General features: G+C 43.7%; 1 protein-coding gene across 1 annotated transcript in view; it reads left to right on the forward strand.

Annotated features, from left to right (window-relative positions):
- Nucleotides 1–25,283, forward strand: part of LOC310786195 (cadherin-2-like) — a gene marked incomplete at both ends in the record, with an annotated part of 90,416 nt that overhangs the window by 58,187 nt on the left and 6,946 nt on the right. Inside the window, 9 exons of the mRNA XM_083647368.1 lie at nt 4,399–4,543; nt 4,866–5,038; nt 7,149–7,286; nt 7,705–7,890; nt 8,773–9,026; nt 12,357–12,499; nt 15,891–16,124; nt 19,332–19,565; nt 20,251–20,390. Of these exons, the coding sequence (XP_083503494.1) occupies nt 4,399–4,543; nt 4,866–5,038; nt 7,149–7,286; nt 7,705–7,890; nt 8,773–9,026; nt 12,357–12,499; nt 15,891–16,124; nt 19,332–19,565; nt 20,251–20,390 (1,647 nt within the window). The remainder of the gene's footprint in view (nt 1–4,398; nt 4,544–4,865; nt 5,039–7,148; nt 7,287–7,704; nt 7,891–8,772; nt 9,027–12,356; nt 12,500–15,890; nt 16,125–19,331; nt 19,566–20,250; nt 20,391–25,283) is intronic.

Consider the following 25,283-nt stretch of genomic DNA (forward strand, 5'->3'; position numbering starts at 1 on the left):
CTCATTTACATGCCATGCGCGAGCTGCTGAGTAAAATATCCGCCCTCTGGTGCGCCGACGCCGCATGCACCTTCATTAACATTATCGTTTGAAAAAAAAAAAAATCTGCTTTAAATTAAAAAGTTAAAAAAAAAAAGTATAGGTTCAGGCATCATTTAGGACCCGTACTGTTTTAAAAGTTTGTTCGTTTTAGCAAAAATATGAAACATTACCCATTCCGAACTGGAACACACTGCAACAGCTAACGTCAACACCAGAGGGGGGGAAAAAACACCGTTATAAAACCTGTCACGTCAAAGCCCTAAAATAATAGTGGGTCTTTGATCGATATTTTTTAAAATGGCAATGGATTCTGCTGAGCTAACACTTTTCACAAAGCTTTTCCAACAGTCTAAGGGGCTGCAGTAGCAAAAGTGCAATTACCTAGAGCTGCTGCAAAGGCACAAAAGTTCAGAAACACAGCGAGGGACAGGGCCACACAGAGCGCCACATAACAACCAAGATTCCTTTTGAAAGTCATATCTGCAGCTGACATGCAGGAGATGTTACTGCATTACTTGTGCATGGCAGGAGGCCAGGCTAGGCCAGGAACAATCTATGTAAGTCTATGTAAACATGGACATGTCTCTGCCAAGTCTGCTAGTCTGACTGCTTTATTGGTTGATTGTAAAAACTACACATTAAAGTACTCTGCCTTTGTGCCAATCAGTAAACAAAAGTGGGAAAAAGTGAACTGAAAATGGTGGGAAATCCAATATGGCCGACAATGGTGGTTCTCTAGGCAATTTATAGAGCAAGGTCAGTGTGCATATACAGTATGCGCACATTTCAATGTAATTTGAACTCGGCGTGAGAAGATATGACAAATTTAAATTATATATCACCATACTGTCCCACAAAAATATTGGAATTTACAGTACGATACAGGGTTGTCCAGGGTTTTCTTTATCCCTGTTTTTGTTCATTTGTTTTTTGTTGTTGTTTTTTCACAAATGACATATTACATAGTATATTTCCTGTGATATGAAATACTCTGTGAAATATTGATATATTCACGAAATACAATTGGATAGAAACATTGTCCCAACCCTAGCACCGCCCCACTCGTGCCAATCAGCTTTGTTTTGAAAATGGTGGAACGCAGCAGTGAGATGCAACATTCCCCCCAAAGTTCCATCCAAATGGGCTCAAGCAGACGTGTGACAGACAAACAGAATACAAATCCACATTTTGGAGAGATCCTTTTAAGCTGGAAAAAAAAGCAAAAAGCAGGAGCGAATCTCTTTCAAAGCGCAGGTCACAGTCAAAGAAAAACACATTTGTCCATTCAGCGTAAAATACGGAGGTAGTTGAGACGATCCACTTAAGGCCGCACCGCTCTACTTGATGCGTCTTGATTTCCAAGGCTGTCTTGCTTTTCCTTTCATCTTCTCGCTCGCTCTTCTCTCCGCTGGATATCTTCTCTCTCACTCTCTCCGCGCACGAAGCACAAACGCCATTAAAAGGCTTTTAGAGTTTGTGCACTGTATCTAATAGAGTCAGACACAGCTCAGAGAGCACAGGCTAAGCATGTGATCTGTAGGACGGCACGCAGCAGCACAGCACAGTGCGGGCGAGTGGAGGAGGCGTCGCAGCAGGCGGCTCATTTGCATGCGATGAATATTCACGTCTGGAGTTAGATGGAGTTGTCAGAGAGGAGCCGGGGCTCGGCCGCCATGTTTATTCATGACTCTGGCTGCTTCAGGGCCCTGGTACACATGCTGCATCGTAGTCGTAGTAGGAATCTTTATTGTCCCCGACGGGGCGTTTCAGTTCATAGCAAGCTGTTACAGTTATAGGCTGGGTATCATTTAAAAAAATTACCATACCAGTACCAATACCTTCAGAGGGTAGTTGTGATTTCTTTGATGTAGGGTTGTATGAGGTACTTGCCTTGACAGTCAGTGTAGTGTGTACTACATGCAGTAGAATGCAGCCAACGCGCAACGCGGTTCCAGTTTGGAGAACTGGAGACCGGCCGCGTCAGGCACGTAGATAGTAGTAGTACAAAAATGTAAAAAGAAATGTAAAGAAAATAAAATGATTCCATACTGCTCACCTGATGTCATCCAAAGCCCTTTCTAAACATGCAGTGAACTCCTGAAGTTATCCAGACATCCGGTCTCATTTCTCCAAACTGGTTCCACTGCAACATCATGACGGCAGTGCTGTTGTCAAAAACTGGTAAAAAAAAAAGCACAAGAGCTTCGTCTCTTGCCTTCAATACTCTTTGTCAGCAGGTTAGGCTGGAAACACCATAACGTTAGCTTAGCTGTAAGCCACTTTAGTCTGCGCTACAGCAGGTTAGGCTGGGAAACACCATAACATTAGCTTAGCTGTAAGCCACATTAGTCTGCGCTACAGCAGGTTAGGCTGGGAAACACCATAACATTAGCTTAGCTGTAAGCCACATTAGTCTGCGCTACAGCAGGTTATGCTGGGAAACACCATAACATTAGCTTAGCTGTAAGCCACATTAGTCTGCGCTACAGCAGGTTATGCTGGAAACACCATAACGTTAGCTTAGCTGTAAGCCACATTAGTCTGCGCTACAGCAGGTTAGGCTGGAAACACTATAACGTTAGCTTAGCTGTAAGCTACATTAGTCTGCGCTACAGCAGGTTAGGCTGGAAACACCATAACGTTAGCTTAGCTGTAAGCCACATTAGTCTGCGCTACAGCAGGTTATGCTGGAAACACCATAACGTTAGCTTAGCTGTAAGCCACATTAGTCTGCGCTACAGCAGGTTATGCTGGAAACACCATAACATTAGCTTAGCTGTAAGCCACATTAGTCTGCGCTACAGCAGGTTAGGCTGGAAACACTATAACGTTAGCTTAGCTGTAAGCCACATTAGTCTGCGCTACAGCAGGTTATGCTGGAAACACCATAACGTTAGCTTAGCTGTAAGCCACATTAGTCTGCGCTACAGCAGGTTAGGCTGGAAACACTATAACGTTAGCTTAGCTGTAAGCCACATTAGTCTGCGCTACAGCAGGTTAGGCTGGAAACACTATAACGTTAGCTTAGCTGTAAGCCACATTAGTCTGCGCTACAGCAGGTTAGGCTGGAAACACCATAACGTTAGCTTAGCTGTAAGCCACATTATTGCTTACAGTTCAACGACCGGCCAACGGATTTCAAAGCTGATGACATGGTTGGTACAAATCGAATTAGGTCTCCTAGTTTCATACGATACCAGAAACTTCACTCTGGCTTTAAAACTGAGCCTGCTGCAGCCTCTGAAAGTAAATGTTCAAAATTGTGATATTTCCGAAAATCGGCCCAATCCAGCTACTCCTCAGGGTTAATGTGTATGTAAAAACTGTTGCCTGTCAAATAAAATAAAATAAGAAGACGAAAAAAAAGCAATTATCTGGCGGACCACCAGGCGGAGCCCGGACGACAGTTTGGAAAGAGTGTGACTCAAAATGGTTAACAGCAACACTTTTGGTCACTTAGTGGCGTTTTGAGCCCGGCAAACGGTGTTACAGATGCAGGCTACAAATGTGGATAAACAATATTATTTGCCGTTATGCAGTATCTTTGACTGTTTTAATCCTCGCAAGTGACTACAAAGATCTTGTTGTTCTGCTGCTTTAGATATAAATCTATAATACAACTGTCAAAACATAAAAGACTGTATAATGTATTCTTGGTTTTCACAGTAATGGTTATGTTCACTGAATTCTATTAATTTAAAACTGGATATCCATTTTGTTCCTTTTTCCATTCCTCTGACAATATTATTTTGCAGTTTGCTGCATCAACAACACCAATTGTGCATTCTAGTTCCGATCAAAACCTCTCATTAGAATTAATTCAAGTTCAGATCTTCCCATAAATGTATAGTATTGATTAATACAAGAATGAAAATGTAATCAATCAACCTCCATCATATCAGAGAACACTAACGGACCAGATTCAATTTTTTATAAGAGGAGTATCACTCCAGCCGTAGCTACCAGGCCGCTCATTATGAGGGATTTTGGCAGCAGCTACATGACAACAGTTAAATCCTCATCCATTGATTTATCTACTGTAGAGATGATCTGTGAGGGATGATGTAGTCAATCTTTATTTAGTTTACAAGACGTGATAAGTGAAGACTGTATTTGAACGTGCAAAGGGTTCATAAAGAATGATATAAATATAAAAATGTGTAAGTAAGTTATATAAAGTGTGTGTTTAAAATAAGAAAATAGTACCGGTATTTGCTTGTTGCTGTATGTGCAGAGCCAAATCATTTGCTTGTTGTTTTTTTTGCGTGCATTTGAGAGCCCACGCTGTGGATCTGAAATCACTTGCTTTGGGCTTCTTTTGAACGTCGGGTTTGCTTGTTGTTTTTTTGCGTGCAGTTGAGAGCCCATGCTGTGGACCTGAATGGCAATCAGGTGGAGAACCCCATAGACATCGTCATTAACGTCATCGACATGAACGACAACCGGCCAGAGTTCACACACACCACCTTCAACGGCTCTGTACCAGAGGGGTCCAAGCCTGGTAATTACACACACACACACACACACACACACACACACACACACACACACACACCTGCCACTAACTCACAGTACCTTATTTTGTTTTCAGTCTCCTCGTGTGTGTGTGTGTGTGTGTGTGTGTGTGTGTGTGTGTGTGTGTGTGTGTGTGTGTGTGTGTGTGTGTGTGTGTGTGTGTGTGTGTGTGTGTGTGTGTGTGTGTCTGTCTGTCTGTCTGTCTGTCTGTCTGTCTGTCTGTCTGTCTGTGTGTCTGTGTCTGTGTTTTTGTGTTGGCTAGTTGGTTCACGTATATCTCCGCTCGTGTCTCCTACTTTTCCCCGCAGGCTCCTTTGTGATGACGGTGACGTCGGTGGACAAGGACGACCCGAAGACAGCCAATGGGATGCTCCGATACAAGATCCTATCCCAGAATCCCCAGAGCCCCTCCTCCAACATGTTCACCATTAACAACAAGACGGGTGACATCATCACCGTGGCGGCAGGCCTGGATCGGGAGGTGTGTGTCAAACCTACAGGCACCCTAAAAAGGTCCCCAAAAGGACCGTCCCTTTGGGTTGTGTGTGTGGTCGTGTGTTTTCAAAGCATTTCACCGTCTCCCATGTGGGTACCGTAATTAAATGTTGTGCAACCGACACCAGGCTCTTGGAAAATAGGTACTCAAACGCACGTACTTTTGTGCACATTGAGCTAGTTGACTGTAACTCTATAGGCTATTCCACACAGCGTCCAAGTTTAGACAAATCCTCAAGAGTGTGGGAGCACGCAGGATGCTGGGGACACAGAGCGTCCCCTGTATCCTCTGTTTGGAGGACAGACGACACGGGACACAGCGACGTTCTCCCTCTCGTCACGGAACTCTGCCAGGACTGCCCGACCGTTCCCACCAATCCTAACTCCTTATCCTCAGCTCAATATTGGGCTGCAAGGTCTCCTTTCCCAAAGCTATTTCTGCTATTTGTTTGTGTTTGTTTTTTGAGTGCATTGGATAGCGAGTGGGGCAAAGATTGGGAGAAACAGGGATGACATGGGACAGAGGTCCTGGGTCAGATTCAAACCCAGGATGTTGCGTTTACAGTACATGGTGTGCGCCCTAGAGTCTAAAGACCAGTTTACACCAGTGATTCTCAACGAGACGAAACCTGGCCCCTTCTTGAACTAACATCTTTCTCATTAAAAAAAAAAAACTTTACCACTATTTCTTCAGAAGTTGTAGCTGTCATAAGCTGGGTTTCCATGCAAATGTATCACAACTTTTAATCGAATTTTCGGAAAGTCGGCAAAAGAAAATGCGAAATAAGGCGCGTTTCCATCCACTGCTATTTTGCGAATTATAGAGCTGTCAATCACCTCGTGTCTGAGGCTGTCCGAGCTGCTGATCAGCTGCTACACCCGATATACAGCTCTGTTAAACACATCTAACGTTATTCAGTTAAAGTTTCTTGATGATCTACAAGTAGACAAAGGTACCATAATGCTATTTCTGGATTACCAGGTGCGACTCGACAAGCATAACGTTATAATCCACGGTGCAGATACTAAGTGAATACAATTTCATTCAATTCTAGAAGTGAGTCGCCTTAAAGTTAATATCCCAGTCTTCTTCTGTTTACCACGGCGGGTATTGTGCTGCGCATTTACCATTATTTACCGTGTGTAGCACTATTGTGTGTAGGCTACACGGCATGTCATGTTTTGCAGTGATCAAGGCAAACTGCCTGGTTTTTGAATGGAGAGACAACGGAATATCGCTTAAACTGTTTCCCCCGCACGTTTCACATTTTCCTTTAATCGATACACCCGACGCCTCCCTCAAGCGTGAAAACTTTTTTGCGATATTTGGAGGTTTTTGCGAATTAGGCAGTGTTTCCACTCAGTTTCTTTAGGCGCAAATTGAAATTTCGCATAAAAATAGGTGGATGGAAACCCGACTATAGACTGTGTTGCATAGTTGATTGCTCTATTGCTGACAAAAATTTGTTATTGTAAGTTGCTTTGGATAAAAGCGTCTGCCAAATGACGTAATGTAATGTAATGTAATGTAGAAGGTTGCAGGGAAAGTTTCAGCGGTGTAAACTGGCCCGTCTTATCTCCACTCCAGCCGACTGATTCAGCAATTCAGCTTGTCAAGTCGCAGAGCCTGGTTGCAAGTTTCAAGTCATCTCGTCCCGAGTCTTTGGTCTAAACTGGGCTTAAGGCTTAGGACACTTTAAAGAACTTTAAAGAAGCTAAGAATACAGGAGAGCACTTCTTTAATCTATTTGATGTTTGGGGCCAGAAGTCCTTCTTCTTCAGCATTCAAGTTTGCAAGGACAAAGAACTCTTTAGATCTAGATATCTTATGGATCTGTTAATAATTCACCATTTTAAACCTTTAATTCTCTGGGTAGCCATTTCCCTTTTGCTTGAGCTTTACATGTTATATGTCTATAAATATTCCGTGGGTCTTGGAAAATGAGTGAAAATGATCAGAAACCCTGGCGGTGGCTGGCGACTTTTCCTTTGAAACTCTGGCGGGGAATGAGTTAACGTTAAATTATAGACATGTACAAAACGCTGCCTTTAACGAAGTCCAGTTTTCAGTGGTATTTGTGTCTGTGTGTTTGCAGAAAGTTCCGCAGTACACGCTGATCATCCAGGCCACGGACATGGAGGGAAACCCCACCTACGGCCTGTCCAACACCGCTACGGCTATCATCAGGATCACTGACGTCAACGACAACCCCCCGGAGTTCACCACAGACACAGTAGGTCTCTCGCACACGCACGCACACGCACACACACACACACGCACGCTCACACACACACACCAGAAATCGAATGGATTACTTTACAGCAGTCATTCTCAATGTGGACCACCAGCGGTCCTTGAGGGGGTTCCAGGAGGTCCCCGGCAAATTAATGAATTGTTAAACTTCAGCATGATTTAATTTACAAGAAGTGAACACAGTTAGAGAATGTAGAAGAAGAATGACATTTAGATCACAGCTTCTGCTATCTCTCTACCTACACATGCAACAATCTACTTCAACGTAACTTAAAATAACATAACTTAAACCTGTGTGTGTGTGTGTGTGTGTGTGTGTGTGTGTGTGTGCATGCGCGCGTGTGTGCGTGCGCGTGTGTGCGTCTGTGTGTGTGTGTGTGCGCGTGCGTGCGTTGCAGTTTTTCGGGGAGGTTCCAGAGAACAGGGTGAATGTGATCGTGTCTAACCTGACAGTGACAGATAAGGACCAGCCTCACACCTCGGCCTGGAGCGCCGTGTACCGCATCACCTCGGGCGACCCCACCGGACGCTTCTCCATCCCCACTGACCCCACCACCAACGAGGGCCTGCTCACCGTGGTCAAGGTGGGCTTTTACCACACACAAAAAACCACATGCATACACAGTACGCATGTGCACACACACACACACACACAAACACACATGCATACACAGTACGCATGCACACACAGACAAACACACATGCATACACAGTACGCATTAGGGGTGTCACGATACACTCAGTTCACGATACGATACGTATCACGATACTGGGTTCACGATAACGATACGATACGATACGATTTTAACAATATTTTTTTAAACTTGAATAATGACAATATATGACTGGAAAAGTAGTATTTTATTTGAAATGCACAAATACAAAACATGCTGTTGTGGGAAATTGTTATTACAATAACAACTAGAAAAAACATGAGATTGGAGATAAGGCTTATCTTGAAATAGAATGAGTTACACCGTCACTTAGATTTACTTTGAACTAAAAGGTTTCTCAGCATATAAATTCTCATTATGCATCTTCAGTTTTTCTTCAAACTCAAACAACAAGACTTTTCTTAATCTATTTTTTATGCATCTTCAGTTTTTCCTGTCAAGTAAACAGTTTTGCCAGAAACTCAATTGAATGGTTTCTCTCCTGTATAACTTCTCATGTGTCTCTTCAGAGACTTGTTCAACTGAACTACTTTCCACACATTGAACTTCAACAAACAAAGACGTTTCTTAGTCTATTTTTTGAGAAAAAAAAAAAAGTTTTTTTTTTTTTTTTTTTTTTTTTTTTTTGCGATATGAGATTTCATCTCAACGATACATATCGTGACGTTTTACTATCGCGAAATTTCGTGGGACGATATATTGTGACACCCCTAGTACGCATGCATGCACACACACACACACACACACACACACAACACACACACATGTGACTTAACGTTTCTCCTCCTCTAGCCCATAGACTTCGAGCTGACGCGCTCCTTCATGCTGACGGTGGAGGCGGAGAACGAGGTCCCTCTGGTCCGGGGGATCCAGCCGCCCCGTCAGTCCACGGCCACCGTCTCCGTGAGGATCCAGGACCTCAACGAGCCCCCCGAGTTCAGCCCCAACCCCAAGCCCATCAAGCTGGAGGAGGGTCTGCCTGCTGGCTCCCAGCTCACCACCTTCACCGCCCAGGACCCGGACCGCTTCATGAGGCAGTCTGTCCGGTAAGGAAGATACCAGTTCATAACTTACAATGAATTTTTCTGGGGTGCCGGCATCGGCAACATTGGATTTCTTATATAATTGTCTCCAAATAATAAGTATTTTGTTTCTGAAACTGTATTATAGTGGATGGTAAAACGCCTAAACTCACTTTACCCTCATTTCTATTAGCTGAACAGACCTTATCCACCTTTTGGTTAGCATAAAGGCTGTTACACACCAAGAGCGATGCGAATATACGGCACGAAATTGCCATGTGAATATTGACCCACCTGCCAATCACAGCCACAGATGTGTCCACGTCGGAAGCGAATTTCTGAAAAAAATCGACCGTGGTCCGAAAAAATGAACGCCGCAATAACGCTCAGCGAAACCTCGCCGTTGGGTATGCACGGTTGCATTGATTGATATAGGTTCGGTTAGGTCGCGAATTAATCGCACGGAGAAAAAAAACGCTCCCGATGTGTAAGGACCTTAAGTCTGTATGACATAATTACATAGTACACATCATAGTATGTAGTATCAACCTGATGCCAGTTATAGGATAGGATGTTTATAAAGGTTCAACAGAAATGAAATGTTCCTCTTTACTTTACTTTATTGATATTTAGCAGACGCCTTTATCCAAAGTGACATACAACCAGGTTATAACACAGTACAGCAATAAGAAAAATACATAACAGTTTTAGCGAACAAATGTATAAACAGCAATTTAAATTAAAACATATTTACAGACAATATAAATCCTCTTAAAATGTCATTGATGTCTCTTTCTCTTGCTGGTAAATCTTGCCTGTGTTTATAGTTTGAATTCCAAGCTGATGAAGGGCCGTTCCGTGGCATTGTTCCCAGTTGAAATTTCATTACTTTTGATTTGACACCCTGAGCAGAGAAGATTCCTCACCAGTCACCATGCTGACGGCAGGAGAAGATTCCTCACCAGTCACCTGACGGCAGAAGATTCCTCACCAGTCACCATGCTGACGGCAGGATGTTGTTTGGGCACACGGGGGCAAATGTACTGCTTTTTAATTAGTGGGAATGGGACTCTCTTCTCTGTTGCAGCCCCCCCCCCCCCCGAGGCTGATAAAGAGACTAACTGGATTCTTCACCCAAAACATCTGAGCAGCGTGCGCTCACTGTACTGTATCTCTGTAGACTGCTGCCCCTCCAACCTGCCAGCATGAGGACACGCAGACCAAAGAGAGCCTGCAGAGAGAGAGGGGGTTAGCTGCTTTTTGTCCCAGGCTTTCTCTCTTTTACATCCCTCTATTTGTTTCTAAATGTAGTGTCCAAGTCTCTGTAACCTAGCAACAGCCAATGGTTACACACACACACACACACACACACATACAGCGCGCACACACACACACACACACACACACACATAAAGCGAGTGCATTGTGCGCTATTCACCTTATTCTTTGCCCACACATGGACGCTTCCGCATTACGTCATTTCGTAATAGTATTTCCGTTTTGACTTGCCAAAAACTCCGCAGGCAAGATGGCTGCGCACACTCCGCTCCTAAAGTGACAAAATTACTCCCCCATAAACTAACATATCTTGGCCAATACGTATGTAACATACAAAATAAAACAACCCGTAATATCTTAATTTTATGTAGAATGCAGAGGACATGTAACTGTTTAGTTAAACTTGCATTCCAGGAATATTGTGCTCTTAAGATGACGTTAGTGGAGTGGACGTTAGGTTGCGCACCTATGTTAGGTTGCGTAACCTATGTGCGATTCGAAATAACGCATCCGAGATAGAAACGTTATGAATATAGCCACGTTATAAACAACAAACTAACGCTGGTGATCCGTATGGAATCAGTGTTACTCGAAATGGTTAACGGTTATATCAATTTGGTCATTCAGTGGCATTTTACTGCCATATAACATAACTAACTAGTGGCTAATATTATTAGCCACTAGTGGCCTTCGCAACTAGCACTGAACCGGAAGAACAAATACGTTTGCGTTGAACGCGGAAGAGAGAAAAAGTGGGCGTGGTGAATAAGGTGAATAGGGTAGGCCAGAGAGAGCCTCTCTCTGGGGTGAGAGTTGTAGAGTAGCGCATGCTTCCTCCGATACATGTGCAGGCACCAGCCACTTGTTTTCACCTGAGAGAGAGGAGTTGCACCGGCAGGATGTAGCGCGTGGGAGGATCACGCTATCCCCACCCCCCAGTTCCCCTCCCCTCAAATAGACGAGCAATCCCTTTCTGTGCAGTGTTGCAGCCTCGTATATCAGCTCGCCGCTAGCTGTTACCCCAGCCAGGGAGGCGAATAAAGAGGCCTTTCTGTAGCCGTATGTATCTCATGCTCTCTCTCTCTCTCTGAACCAGGTACTCTAAGATGCTCTCTCTCCCTTCTCTCTCTCTCTGAACCAGGTACTCGATGCTCTCTCTCCCTTCTCTTTCTCTCTGGAGCAGGTACTCTTAAGATACTCTCTCCCTTCTCTCTCTCTCTCTCTCTCTCTCTCTCTCTCTCTCTCTCTCTCTCTGAACCAGGTACTCTAAGATGCTCTCTCTCCCTTCTCTTTCTCTCTGGAGCAGGTACTCTTAAGATACTCTCTCCCTTCTCTCTCTCTCTCTCTCTCTCTCTCTCTCTCTCTCTGAACCAGGTACTCTAAGATGCTCTCTCTCCCTTCTCTTTCTCTCTGGAGCAGGTACTCTAAGATACTCTCTCCCTTCTCTCTCTCTCTCTCTCTCTCTCTCTCTCTCTCTCTCTCTCTCTCTCTCTCTCTCTCTCTCTCTCTCTAAGACAGAGGTTCTCAAATGTTTTTTAGCCAAGGACCCCTTACAAGATAGAAAATATATCGGGGACCCCTCATTCTGATTTGTGATTTTGGGCTAAGCTTAATTGTTTGCACGGTAACGTGCTTGACTTTTAAATTGATAGGGTTGTTAGATTAGAATGTAATCCATGAACCATTTTAGATTTAAAGCATACAATATTTTCGTTGAACTATGAAGCTTTTGCAAAAAAACAAAAACAAAACGTTTTTATTTTTATTTTCCTGAAAACTTTTCGCGGACCCCCTTGCAAAGTGCCACGGACCCCCATTTGGGAACCACTGCTCTAAAATGCTCTCTCTCCCTTCTCTCTCTCTCTCTGAACCAGGTACTCTAAGATGCTCTCTCTCCCTTTCTCTCTCTCTCTCTCTCTCTCTCTCTCTCTCTCTCTCTCTCTCTCTCTCTGAACCAGGTAATCTAAGATGCTCTCTCTCCCTTCTCTCTCTCTCTCTCTCTCTCTCTCTCTCTCTCTCTCTCTGAACCAGGTAATCTAAAATGCTCTCTCTCCCTTCTCTCTCTCTTTGAACCAGGTACTCTAAGATGTACGACCCCGCCAACTGGCTGGAGATTGACCCGGTTAACGGTCGCATTTCCACCATCGCCATCTTGGACCGCGAGTCTCCCTACGTCAAGAACAACCTCTACAACGTCACCTTCATGGCCTCTGATAACGGTACTGCTTTGAGTGGCAGTGACACACTAGTCAAGCACTTTGCAGAGTTTGCAGGTTTTTGGATTTGATTGGCTTGATCATTTTAAAACAAGTTACAATATAATAGAATGTAATGCACCTGGTTAAAAAACCAAGGGTAAAACACAAGACAGTGCCAGACTTGTTTCTCTCGTGGTGCTCTAGTCCAGTGGTTGTCAAAGTGGGGTCTGGGGTCTGTGAGGACCCCAGAAAAGGGGAATAATTTATTTTCACTATATAATTCCACCCATAAGTAACACAATGACAGAATGTATGACTATTATGGTCATGGGTTTCATACACCTTCTGTAATAAAAACATCTAAAAGCAAAAATCTTATCAGATGGGGGTCCGTGGTCTAATTTGTGTCATTAATTTAGTCCATCTTTTAGTCCATTTAGTCCATCTTAGAGCCACAGACCCCAATTTGATGAGATTTTGTCTCTAGGACCCAAATCAAGTATGAAATCTAATCTAAACACCAACCTAGTTGTGGAAACTACGATTATTTTCATTATCGATTAATCTGTTGATTATTTTCTCGATTAATCGATTAGTTGTTTGGTCTATAAAATGTCAGAAAATGGTGAAAAAATGTCGATCAGTGTTTCCCAAAGCCCAAGATGATGTCCTCAAATGTCTTGTTTTGTCCACAACCCAAAGATATTTACTTTACTGTCATAGAGGAGTAAAGAAACCAGGAAACATTCACATTTAAGTAGCTCGAATCAGAGAATTTAGATTTTTTTTTCAAAACGATTAATCGATTATCAAAATATTTGTCTATTTTTTTTCTGTCGATCGATTAATCAATTAATCGTGGCAGCTCTAGAACCTACATGCCATGACTCTAGCCCGAAGTCAAGCTCCTATTCCACATGATGGCAAACAGGAATGACTTCTCCCTGTAGACAACAGCTTCTGCTGGCCAGGTTTCATTACATTCCAATACAGTTTATTCCCTTAATCAGATGTCCTGATGGCGGATGCGATTTCCCAGTGGAGGGGAGGTTTTATTTTGGAACACAGCGCTCCCATTCATTTCTAATGAGCACTTTGTGTTTTCCTGTCCGGTCCGTCCGTCATTCCCAAAGTCTTCCTTTTGTCCCTGACCACAACCGTGCTTTATCGCACGCAGAGAAGAGGATTCTCTGTTCAAAGTGGAAAATTGTTTAAGAGGAATGTCGGGGCAGAAGCTGATCCAATCCACCCCCCCTCCTCCCCACACACACACACACACACGCACACACACACACACGCGCACACACACACACACAGAGACCCCGCTGTGTTGGGAGCTTACGGGTGCTCTCAGTACATGCCGTGCCCTCATCAAGTCTGGCACGCATGCTATGAGGCATTCACATTTATGCCACTGTGGAAGCTCACACACACACACACACACACAGACACACACACACACATCAGACACACACACACTCAGACACAAACACACACACACACACACACACACTCAGACACACACACACTCAGACACAAACACATACACACACACACACACACACACACACACACACACACACATCAGACACACACACACACACACACACACACATCAGACACACACACACTCAGACACAAACACACACACACACACACTCAGACAGACACACACACACACACACACACACACACACTCAGACACACACACACTCAGACACACACACACACACACACACTCAGACAAGCGATGTGCACAGAAAATTACGTCTGCTGTGTGACCAAAGTTGTCAGTGACTATCAGTCGCCTACTACATTAGGAAACTGATAGTATGTATGTATGTATGTAGTGTGTGTGTGTGTGTGTGTGTGTGTGTGTGTGTGTGTGTGTGTGTGTGTGTGTGGTATGTACAGTATGTATGTAGTGTGTGTGTGTGTGTGTGTGTGTGTGTGTGTGTGTGTGTGTGTGTATACAGATGCAGCAATCTTCAATTGGCGCCCGGCAAGCCAAGATCCTCGGCAGACATAACATAACTTAAACCAATTCAAACTCTTAATAAACAGTATAGACACCATTAGTTTCGGTAAAGAGATGTCCCTTATGCAACAAAGTTCACTTCTTTGGCCTGGCAGCCGGCTGCCAGCTGGAAGGCCTTTCGACTGGGAGCACCAACTGAAAATGTCTTCCGCTGAGAGTTATGAGCATTATAGGTATCCAATTAATTAACATGAATTAATTATATTCATCTTCAGATATTATTAGTATAATTGCCATAAACAAATTAGAACTGGGGCATTTGGAGGCTATCCAGATCCTTTTTGATCCTTTTTTGATTCAGTTTGCCAATTCTTCTGTTCTTAAGATGATATATTTAGTTAGCAATTTGACTATTGCTAATATTGATATTTACAGGACAGCCCATATTTCTAATCAATAGAGTGATTATAGGACAGCCCATATTCTAATCAATAGAGTGATTATAGATGTTTGCCCATATGCTTAGTATACATATTTACATGTTGCCATGAGCCCATGAGCAATGGATTTGCTATGTACAGTCAGTGTGAGAAACATTTAGATTCCCAGCAAAAGGAGTTGTTTACTGGACACGGGACGGAAGGCCTTCTCATATTGTATCTATTCTCGCCCCAATGTGCTAAAATGATGTCCTCAGACGTAGCTGGCGGTGTTATCTCTAGAACGAAGTAAACGGGAGAACGTTCTCACGAAAATGTACAAGGCTCTATTGTTTGGAGTTGTTTTGTGGAAGATGCCTGAAGGTTGACCTGGCAGATAGCAGGTCATTGAATAATGTGTATGTGTATGACTGTAATATACTCTCATGAACATTATGCAATTTGGTTAAGCTATAATATTTGTAAGTAATGTTTTTTCTAAGCAATAATGAAAATGCAGTTTGAAATATGCTTTGTGTTGTGGAGAAGAAATGTACTATCATGGATGTGTGTGTGTGTCAATGGATCCTTTGCGCGGACACACACACACACACACCCACACCCCACACACACACGCACACCACCGGCCCCCACCCTTCCTGAGCTCTCTCTCACAGAAGACATGTCACTGCAGAGTGTACATATATGTTATTGTTTATATAATGCACACTTTATACTGACAACCATGGGGCGGATGTTGCGCTATCCATGCTTCACAGAGACATGAAATGTAGCTTTTTAAATTACTTTTCAATGCAGCTTAAAATCCATTACAATCCAATATAATATAAATATATATAAATATAACAATATAATTTAATTTAATAAAAAAAAATTGACATAGTTAAAGGCAACCATTTTTCACCCCATACACTGATATTGAAGTTGTTATCGATGGACAGAAATAACATCTGTGTGTGTGTGTGTGTGTGTGTGTGTGTGTGTGTGTGTCCAGGCAACCCACCTGCCAGTGGTACGGGCACCCTTCAGATGTACCTGCTGGACATAAATGACAACGCGCCTCACGTCTTCCCCCCGGAGGTGGAGATGTGCGAGAACCCGCATCCCAACGCCATCAACATCACGGCGAGCGACCCCGACCTGGCCCCCAACGCCGGCCCCTTCGCCTTCGAGCTCTCCAACCGCCCCGCCGACGTGCGCCGCAACTGGACGCTCAGCCGCATCAACGGTCAGAACGGTCAGTAAGGGACCGTTGTCATTGAGTTCATACTGTACAGCCAACATTTCAGCCTTCTAACTACTGAAGTGAACGGAGTCGTCCATGACCTCATTACAGTGTATACCGTTAATCTAGAGGAAACTGGAACTACTTTTTTGTTGTAGTAGTAGTAGTATGGCAGCCCAACCAAAACTCTGTTTCTAGCAGGGGGCAACCTTCGCAGCTGAAAAGTGACGCTAACGCGGAAGTGCCTTCGACCTGCATTCTTTCTAATGACCAACAGGAGGTGACTAGTCTGGCTGCAAAAAGAAGTCTGATTGTATAGAAGTCAATGGGAAAATGACCGTACTTCTTAATTGATTTATGAGTTCAGTAAACACTTTCCTAATCAGTTTATGGCCTCAAACACCAGTTTCAAGTCTCCTTAAATACAGCATGATGTTCATTTCGTAAATTATGGTCGAGTCTAGAGTAAAATAGACAATAAAGTGGACTATGCTTTGGGGCGTGATTGACAGGTCGCCTGTCCAGTGATCGCGCTGCTTGCCGATCACAGACCTATAGCAGGCAGCGCTACGGCTCTGTGGGAAAACCCCTGGTCTCATGCTAGCTGCTTCTGGTCTCATGCTAGCTGCTTCTGGTCTCATGCTAGCTGCTTCTGCTCTCATGCTAGCTGCTTCTGGTCTCATGCTAGCTGCTTCTGGCTCCAAAAAACCAAGAGGAGTCCAATGGGTGAAGCCCAGTCAGACAGGATCGGTCCATTCCTTGTTTCAGTTGCCACACTGCACAAGAAGAAGCTACCATTTCCTCCTCCTAGTATAACACTACATAACAAGGTACATCCTCATAGTATAACACTATATAACACTACATAACACTGTACATCCTCCTAGTATAACACTACATAACAAGGTACATCCTCATAATATAACACTATATAACACTACATAACAAGGTACATCCTCATAGTATAACACTATATAACACTGTACATCCTCCTAGTATAACACTACATAACAAGGTACATCCTCATAGTATAACACTATATAACACTACATAACACTGTACATCCTCCTAGTATAACACTACATAACAAGGTACATCCTCATAATATAACACTATATAACACTACATAACAAGGTACATCCTCATAGTATAACACTATATAACACTGTACATCCTCCTAGTATAACACTACATAACAAGGTACATCCTCATAATATAACACTATATAACACTCTACATAACACTGTACATCCTCCTAGTATAACACTACATAACAAGGTACATCCTCCTAGTATAACACTATTTAACACTACATAACAAGGTACATCCTCCTACTATAACACTACATAACACTCCATACACTATAACAAGGTACATCCTCCTACTATAACACTACATAACACTCCATACACTATAACAAGGTACATCCTCCTAGTATAACACTATTTAACACTACATAACAAGGTACATCCTCCTACTATAACACTACATAACACTCCATACACTATAACATGGTACATCCTCCTAGTATAACACTACATAACAAGGTAAATCCTCCTAGTATAACACTACATAACATGGTACATCCTCCTAGTATAACACTACATAACATGGTACATCCTCCCAGTATAACACTACATAACAAGGTACATCCTCCTAGTATAACACTACATAACAAGGTACATCCTCCTAGTATAACACTACATAACATGGTACATCCTCCTAGTATAACACTACATAACATGGTACATCCTCCTAGTATAACACTACATAACAAGGTACATCCTCCTAATATAACACTACATAACAAGGTACATCCTCCTAGTATAACACTACATAACAAGGTACATCCTCCTAGTATAACACTACATAACAAGGTACATCCTCCTAGTATAACAGTACATAACAAGGTAAATCCTCCTAGTATAACACTACATAACATGGTACATCCTCCTAGTATAACACTACATAACAAGGTACATCCTCCTAGTATAACACTACATAACAAGGTACATCCTCCTAGTATAACACTACATAACAAGGTACATCGGCCCTTTTTGCACTCATGCTGCTGGTACAAAATACTTGGATTATGCTGTATGAGTTATTTAGAGAGATAGGCATTTATTTTAAGCCCTCTTTATTCCTCCAATCAGCCAGAGCCTTTCCAGGGTTCTCGTCAAAGAATATAAGAGCAGCAGTGTGCCACTTTGAAGTGAAGCAAGTGGCTGCTGGGAAATGGGCGAAAGAGAATGAGTAACTAAGGGCTTTTCACACTGCACTTAGCCCCAGGCTGAGGGAGCTGTTAGCCCCAGGCTAAGAAACCTTTCACACTGGCACATCCAAAAGAAACTGACCCTGCTCCCGAACAGGGTTAAAGGATGGGTTTACCGATGGGGAATATGAATATATATTAATTCTTAAAAAATCTTAAATTTCGAATCCGTTGAAATTTTTGAAATTGCTTGTTCACAGCCAGAGAAAGAAATAAATGAAAAAAAAAAAAAAAAAAAAAAAAATGGGCCAGGTGACGCGTTTCGACGCGAAACGCGTCACCTGGCCCAATTTTTTTTTTTTTTTTTTTTTTCATTTTTTTTTTTCTCTGGCTGTGAACAAGCAATTTCAAAAATTTCAACGGATTCGAAATTTAAGATTTTTTAAGAATTAATATATATTCATATTCCCCATCGGTAAACCCATCCTTTAACTCCGACTTTTCAGGGTTAACCCCAGAAAACGGTTTAAAAGCAGGGTTAACCGTTTGCTGGGTGAAAAGGGTTAGAACACTGTTGTCACTTGTGTTGTCCAATCAAATCCATCTTCTGCTTCTGAGCGTTGATAAGCAACGATGCATGGCATTCCTAGGCTCAAGTGTTTTTATTACCACAGAATATGCAGAGATGTGTTAACAAGAAATGCTGTGTGAATCGTTAGCCCCGGGTTATGTCTGTCTGTGAACAGGGGTTAAGCTAACCCTGGGCCAGCTGTTAGCCATGGGTTAGCTTAACCCTGGGCTGATAACGTGCTGTGTGAAAAGCATATTATGGTTTGTCTGTGTGTCAATTTGGCATGATCAAATATCACTATTTCGCGCAATATTAAATATTGAATATAATGTTTCTAGGCTGTTAGCAAAATAGCCTAGAAAAGTGTTGTTGTTGTTGTCGTTGTTGTTGTGTAGCCGATGAAATAAAATCCTCCTCCTTCCAGGTGAGTTTGCCCAGGTGCGTCTGCGGATCGGCTTCCTGGACTCTGGCATCTACGAGCTTCCCATCACGATCACAGACTCAGGTAACCTGCCCATGTCCAACATCTCCTACCTGCGGGTCAAGGTGTGCCAGTGTGACCACCACGGAGACTGTGTCGACATGGAGCGCATCATCGCCGCCGGACTGGGCACCGGAGCCATCATCGCCATCCTCCTCTGTATCATTATACTACTAGGTGAGCCTCACACACACACACACACACGCACACACACACACATGCATTCACACACACACACACACACATACACACACACAAACACACACGCATTCACATACACAAACACACACACACACACACACACACACACACGCATACATACACACACACAAACACACACGCATACACACACACAAACGCATACACACACACACATACACACACGCATACACACACACACACACTTACACACACGCATACACACACAAACACACACACACACACACGCATACACACACACACACACCCACATAAACACACACACACACACACATCGCCACATCCTTTATTTATTTGCATTCATTCTCCAACCTCTAATGGTGCAGATATACTTGCTGTTTAACTGGTTTAACCACGTATTCACGTTGTGAATGGAATTGTTCACTTACTTGCCAATGTACTCCAACTGCTGGGGCGTGGTACTGGAGGACAGAGGGCACACCAGACAAGTCATGCCATATACTGTAGAGCTTCCGTATAGAACGTTTGGATTTGCATGATGTAAACAATAGCCAGCTCTGCGGGCGAGGCTAGCCACCTAGCTGGCACCCAAACAGCCACTTGATCTGTTCCTGCAACCAAAGAAATGTTCCAAAAGCATACTAGGCTTATTTGTGGCTGTTCCATTCTCCGTGTTACCCAGTGCTGGTGCTGCTGTTTGTGATGTGGATGAAGAGGAGGGACAAGGAGCGCACGGCCAAGCAGCTGCTGATCGACCCCGAAGACGACGTCCGAGACAACATCCTCAAATACGACGAGGAGGGGGGCGGAGAGGAGGACCAGGTACACACACACACACACGCACGCACACAGTCTCACACACACGCAAGCAAACTCGCACACACACATACGCTCGCACGCACAGTCGCACACACACACGCAAGCACACTCGCACACACACAAACATGCACAGTCACATACAGTACACACGCACGCAGTCGCACACACACACACACACACACACACACACGCGCAGTCACGCACACACAAATAGTCTCGGGACGTCTTGAGGACCGCAATGGAAATAAGCCGCAAGGCTTTATTGTGTTTTTATCCTCGGTGAACTGTCTGTGACTTTTTCACCAAAATAAATCAATCAATCAATCAAAAAAGTCTCTCCCCAGACTCAAATATTACATACAGGACTTCTGATTGGCCCACTGCTGTATTACAGGACTTCTGATTGGTGGCAGAGTATTACAGGACTTCTGATTGGTAGCAGATTGGTGGCTGACTACTGCTGGCCCATTTTAAAGAATGATGTCCTTCCTGAACACTCATGGCATTTTAGAAGTGTTTCAGTCCGGTTACAAAGCGCTGCACAGTACTGAGACTGCGCTCCTGAGAATTTTTAATGACATCTTTTTGGCCACAGACTCGGGTGACTCTCTCATTCTTGTACTGTTAGATCTTACTGCAGCGTTCGATACAGTAGACCACACCATCTTGCTTTCCCGCCTGGAGCACTGGGTTGGCATTAAAGGTTCAGCCCTCGAGTTTTTCAGGTCATACCTGTCAGAGAGAAGCTTTTGTGTCAGCCTGGGAGACGCTGTATCCTCTACGGCATCTCTCCACAGCGGGGTGCCCCAGGGCTCAATCCTTGGGCCTATTTTATTTATGCTGTATTTGCTCCCCCTAGGATCTATTTTTAGAAAACATGGTGTCTCTTTTCACTGCTATGCGGACGACAGTCAGATTTACTTTCCTTTAAAACGAAACAACCCTGACTCCTTAAACCCTTTGTTTGCATGCTTGGATGATGTGAAAGCATGGCTGTCTCTTAACTTTTTGAATTGTAATGACAGCAAAACTGAAGTCATGGTGTTCGGTCCCAGCAATGCGCATGTGATTTCTCCTGTTGATCTGGGCCCCCTCAAACCTTTTGTGAAGCCAACTGCTACCAATCTAGGGGTGAAAATTGACTCTGACCTCAAGATGGACAAACAGATTAATGCTGTAGTCGGGAAGAGTTTTTTCCAGCTTAGGAGGCTGTCCAAAGTCAAATCGTTTTTATCTCGTCCTGTCTTTGAAACAGTCATACATGCTTTTATGACCTCCCGCCTCGACTACTGCAATGCCTTGTATGTTGGTGTTAGCCAGGCCTCCATCTCTCGGCTGCAGTTAGTTCAGAACGCCGCTGCTCGTCTGCTGACTGGTACCCGTAAGCAGGAGCACATTAGCCCAGTACTGGCCTCCCTCCACTGGCTCCCTGTGCGTTTTAGGATTGATTTTAAAATGTTGCTGATTGCTTTTAAGTGCCTTAATGGCTTGGCCCCCATTTACCTCTCCAACCTGCTGGAACCCTATGCTCCTTCAAGGTCCCTCAGGTCCTCCGATCAGCTTCTCCTGGCAGTCCCCAAATCCAGGCTGAAGCTCAGGGGTGACCGGGCCTTCGCAGTGGCGGCCCCGAAACTTTGGAACGACCTGCCTTTGCACGTCAGGGAAGCCCCCACTCTGCTAGTGTTCAAAGCACGCCTCAAAACTCATTTTTATTCATTGGCTTTTTCAGCCTGAGTGTGTTAATCATTTTATGTGACACTTTGTTCTTTGTTTGTTGTTTTTGTACTGTATGATTGTGGTAGGCCTATGCTATTCGTTTTTGACTTGTACAGCACTTTGTTTTCAACCTTGTTGTTTTTAAACGTGCTTTATAAATAAAGTGGATTGGATTGGATTGGATTGAATGCCGTTTTAAGGCATTTCCGCATCAGCTTATTTTCTCAGTAGCGGAGGTCGCCCTTGGTTGGGGACTCTCTTATCCAGAATGCCACTGATGTTAGTAAGAGAAATATGCTTTGGGCTGCACTCATGTATATCATTACTAAATATACACTAATGACACACACACACACACACACACACACAGCATCATAAATTAAGCATAACGGTTCACTCTGTCCTCTGCAGTCTTCAGTCATCCGTCCTGGAGCTCAGATTAAGTGCAGAACAAAGAGGAGCTCAAACTGGATTAATTGCTTTCTGTTGGAGAACAATTTCCTGTGTCCCTCCATACAGCTCTCAGATCTGCTCCTTCCATACAGATCTCAGATCTGCTCCTTCCATACAGCTCTCAGATCTGCTCCTTCCATACAGCTCTGAGATCTGCTCCTTCCATACAGCTCTCAGATCTGCTCCTTCCATACAGCTCTGAGATCTGCTCCTTCCATACAGCTCTCAGATCTGCTCCTTCCATACAGCTCTGAGATCTGCTCCTTCCATACAGCTCTCAGATCTGCTCCTTCCATACATCTCTCAGATCTGCTCCCTCCATACAGATCTCAGATCTGCTCCCTCCATACAGATCTGAGATCTGCTCCTTCCATACAGCTCTGAGATCTGCTCCTTCCATACAGCTCTCAGATCTGCTCCAAGCACATAAGCTGCTCTGCACTCATGCTGTTGTCAACTTGTGTTTTGCTCCCCTGGCAATTTAATAAACTTCTCCAAAAAACCATTTGCCATTGTCAGAGATCAGGACCTGTAGCTTTGAATCACTTTCATTTCAATCAGTTTCAGACTACAGATAATGTTTGTTGCTGTGGACGCTAGTGCTAAACCAGGAGTTATAAAATTCTTCACAACACAAAAAAAACTGCAGTGAAGAGAAGTGGGAGGCAGGAGAGGAGAGCCTGTCTGAAAGGCTGTCTGAGGTAATGGAGCTGTGAGAGTGCTAATAAACACGTATCGGCACGGCAGTGCTGCGGGGTCACGAGTTCAAGCCCAGACAGCGATATGGACGGGCACTCCTGCTGCTTTGGGAAACGTCGTGGAAGATAAACAGTAATGTGCAGTGAGGAGTACACCATGTGAATCATCCGGTTTGGCAGAGGGTGTTCTGCTCCCACACAGGCCAGCATGTCAGAAACTGTAGGATGTTCATTAGGCCCTCTTTGAACTGTTATGTGTGAAATAGCTGTGCTGGTGACCTTTATATACCAGGATGGCTGTAACTTACTGCTCATCTTGATGCTGGAAGATTTCCTTACTGTTGCACTGAGAGATTGATTTTTCCATCCCACATTTTTCTCCAATACAAATTGCTTGTGGAAGCATTTGGCTAGATGGTAGAAGATTCAAGTCCCCTGCTCTTCTGATAATGTACAACATTGTGTGCCATTTTGCATGATTAGAGTGTTTGATTTAGGTTCTGCACATTGTTGCACATAGGCGCATATATCTCGAAAGTGAGAAAATTAGAACTTAGAAGTAGTAGCAGCTCTAAAGCCGGGTGAGTAGTAAATGTGTCTTAACCTGTTTTTAGGGGATTGGTAAAATAATAGAAATAGGCAAAAAGAATGAGCTTTCAGTGACAGAACATCTTGTTTTGTTGACATAGTGAGCGAAGTTAGTCATTTCTGTGCTGTTAAGTCAGAACAGACTCCACTCAAGATGAAGATTGAGATGTTGTTCTCTGAAGTTACAGGCCATAGAACAAAAACCAACAGCAACTTTTCATTATGAAAAGGTTTATCTTCCTACTATGGGTGATGGCGATGCCCACTTTTACTTAACATGCTGTATGCTAAAGCATTAGCCTGCACAGCAGAGAGCTATCTACATCTACCAGACACAGATATGATTCATTCCTTTAAAGCAAAGTTCAATTTGATCTTTGATCTTTGCTCATGTTACTGGATGTTTTCCTTTTTGAAGATCACCAAATGACCCTGCTTTCTATCTACTGTACGTTATGTTCTTACACTGACTAAGTCCTTGTCACCACTGGAACCACTTGGAACTAACCTTCAAGAAATGTCTCTGCAACAAAAAGTACATGCTCAGAATGTCTCCTGGACCCTTTTCCCTCCTCGTCACCCGGTCAAAGCTGTAGAATGAAAATCAAGGTTCTGATCTTGTCTGATCTGATCTGATCTTCTTCTTCTCTAGAGCTGAACAGTCACGTGAAGTAAGTTTCCCATTCGTCTTCTCCATAGACATTTCGAAGAATCCTTATAGAACGAGTTTTAAGCCTGGAACCAAGCCAACCTACTGCATCTTGAGTGACCATAAAACATTTCACTTGGAGCAAAAATAAAAAATAAGATCTGGGGAAAAAACTAATTTTCGATCCCCCGCCCCCCCTCTTTGTTTTTGCTCCAAGTGAAATTAAAACTCTTTCTTTGGATTCTTCTAAATGTCTCTGGAGAAGACGAATGGGAAACTTACTTCACGTGATATCTTAAAAATGACTAAACTGACTGGAGGGGGGGCTTTAAAGAAGTGAGCAGCAGCCAAATGTCCTTACTTGAGGAAATGTTTCTTATCTTCCTAAATCCTTGCGAGGATGAGTCTGGTCCCCATAAATGTAGAAATGGAAGAACACGCACTCCATCTCCTCTCCTGCCTGTCATGTTATTGGGCAGGATTCTGTTGGTCAGCTATTAAGGCGAACAAAGCCCCAAGGTCAGGCCCCATGCAGGCGTGTATTGTCCTGGAGTGGCTGCTTCACTCCCTCTCCCTGGAGACACAACGCCTTCCGGACTCAACCAGACACCAGCATTCAAAACGAACACATCACAGGGCACAACAGACACCCCTGCCTGTCTGTCTGTCTGTCTGTCTGTCTGTCTGTCTGTCTGTCTGTCTCTTCCTCCCTCATTCACTCCCTCCCTCTCCTTCCCTCTGCCACTCTCGCATCTCTCTCTACCACTCTCTCTCTTTCTGTCTCCGCTCTCT

Source organism: Poromitra crassiceps, assembly GCF_964638095.1.
Source record: "Poromitra crassiceps genome assembly, chromosome: 12".
In the NCBI taxonomy this organism is placed as follows: domain Eukaryota; kingdom Metazoa; phylum Chordata; class Actinopteri; order Beryciformes; family Melamphaidae; genus Poromitra; species Poromitra crassiceps.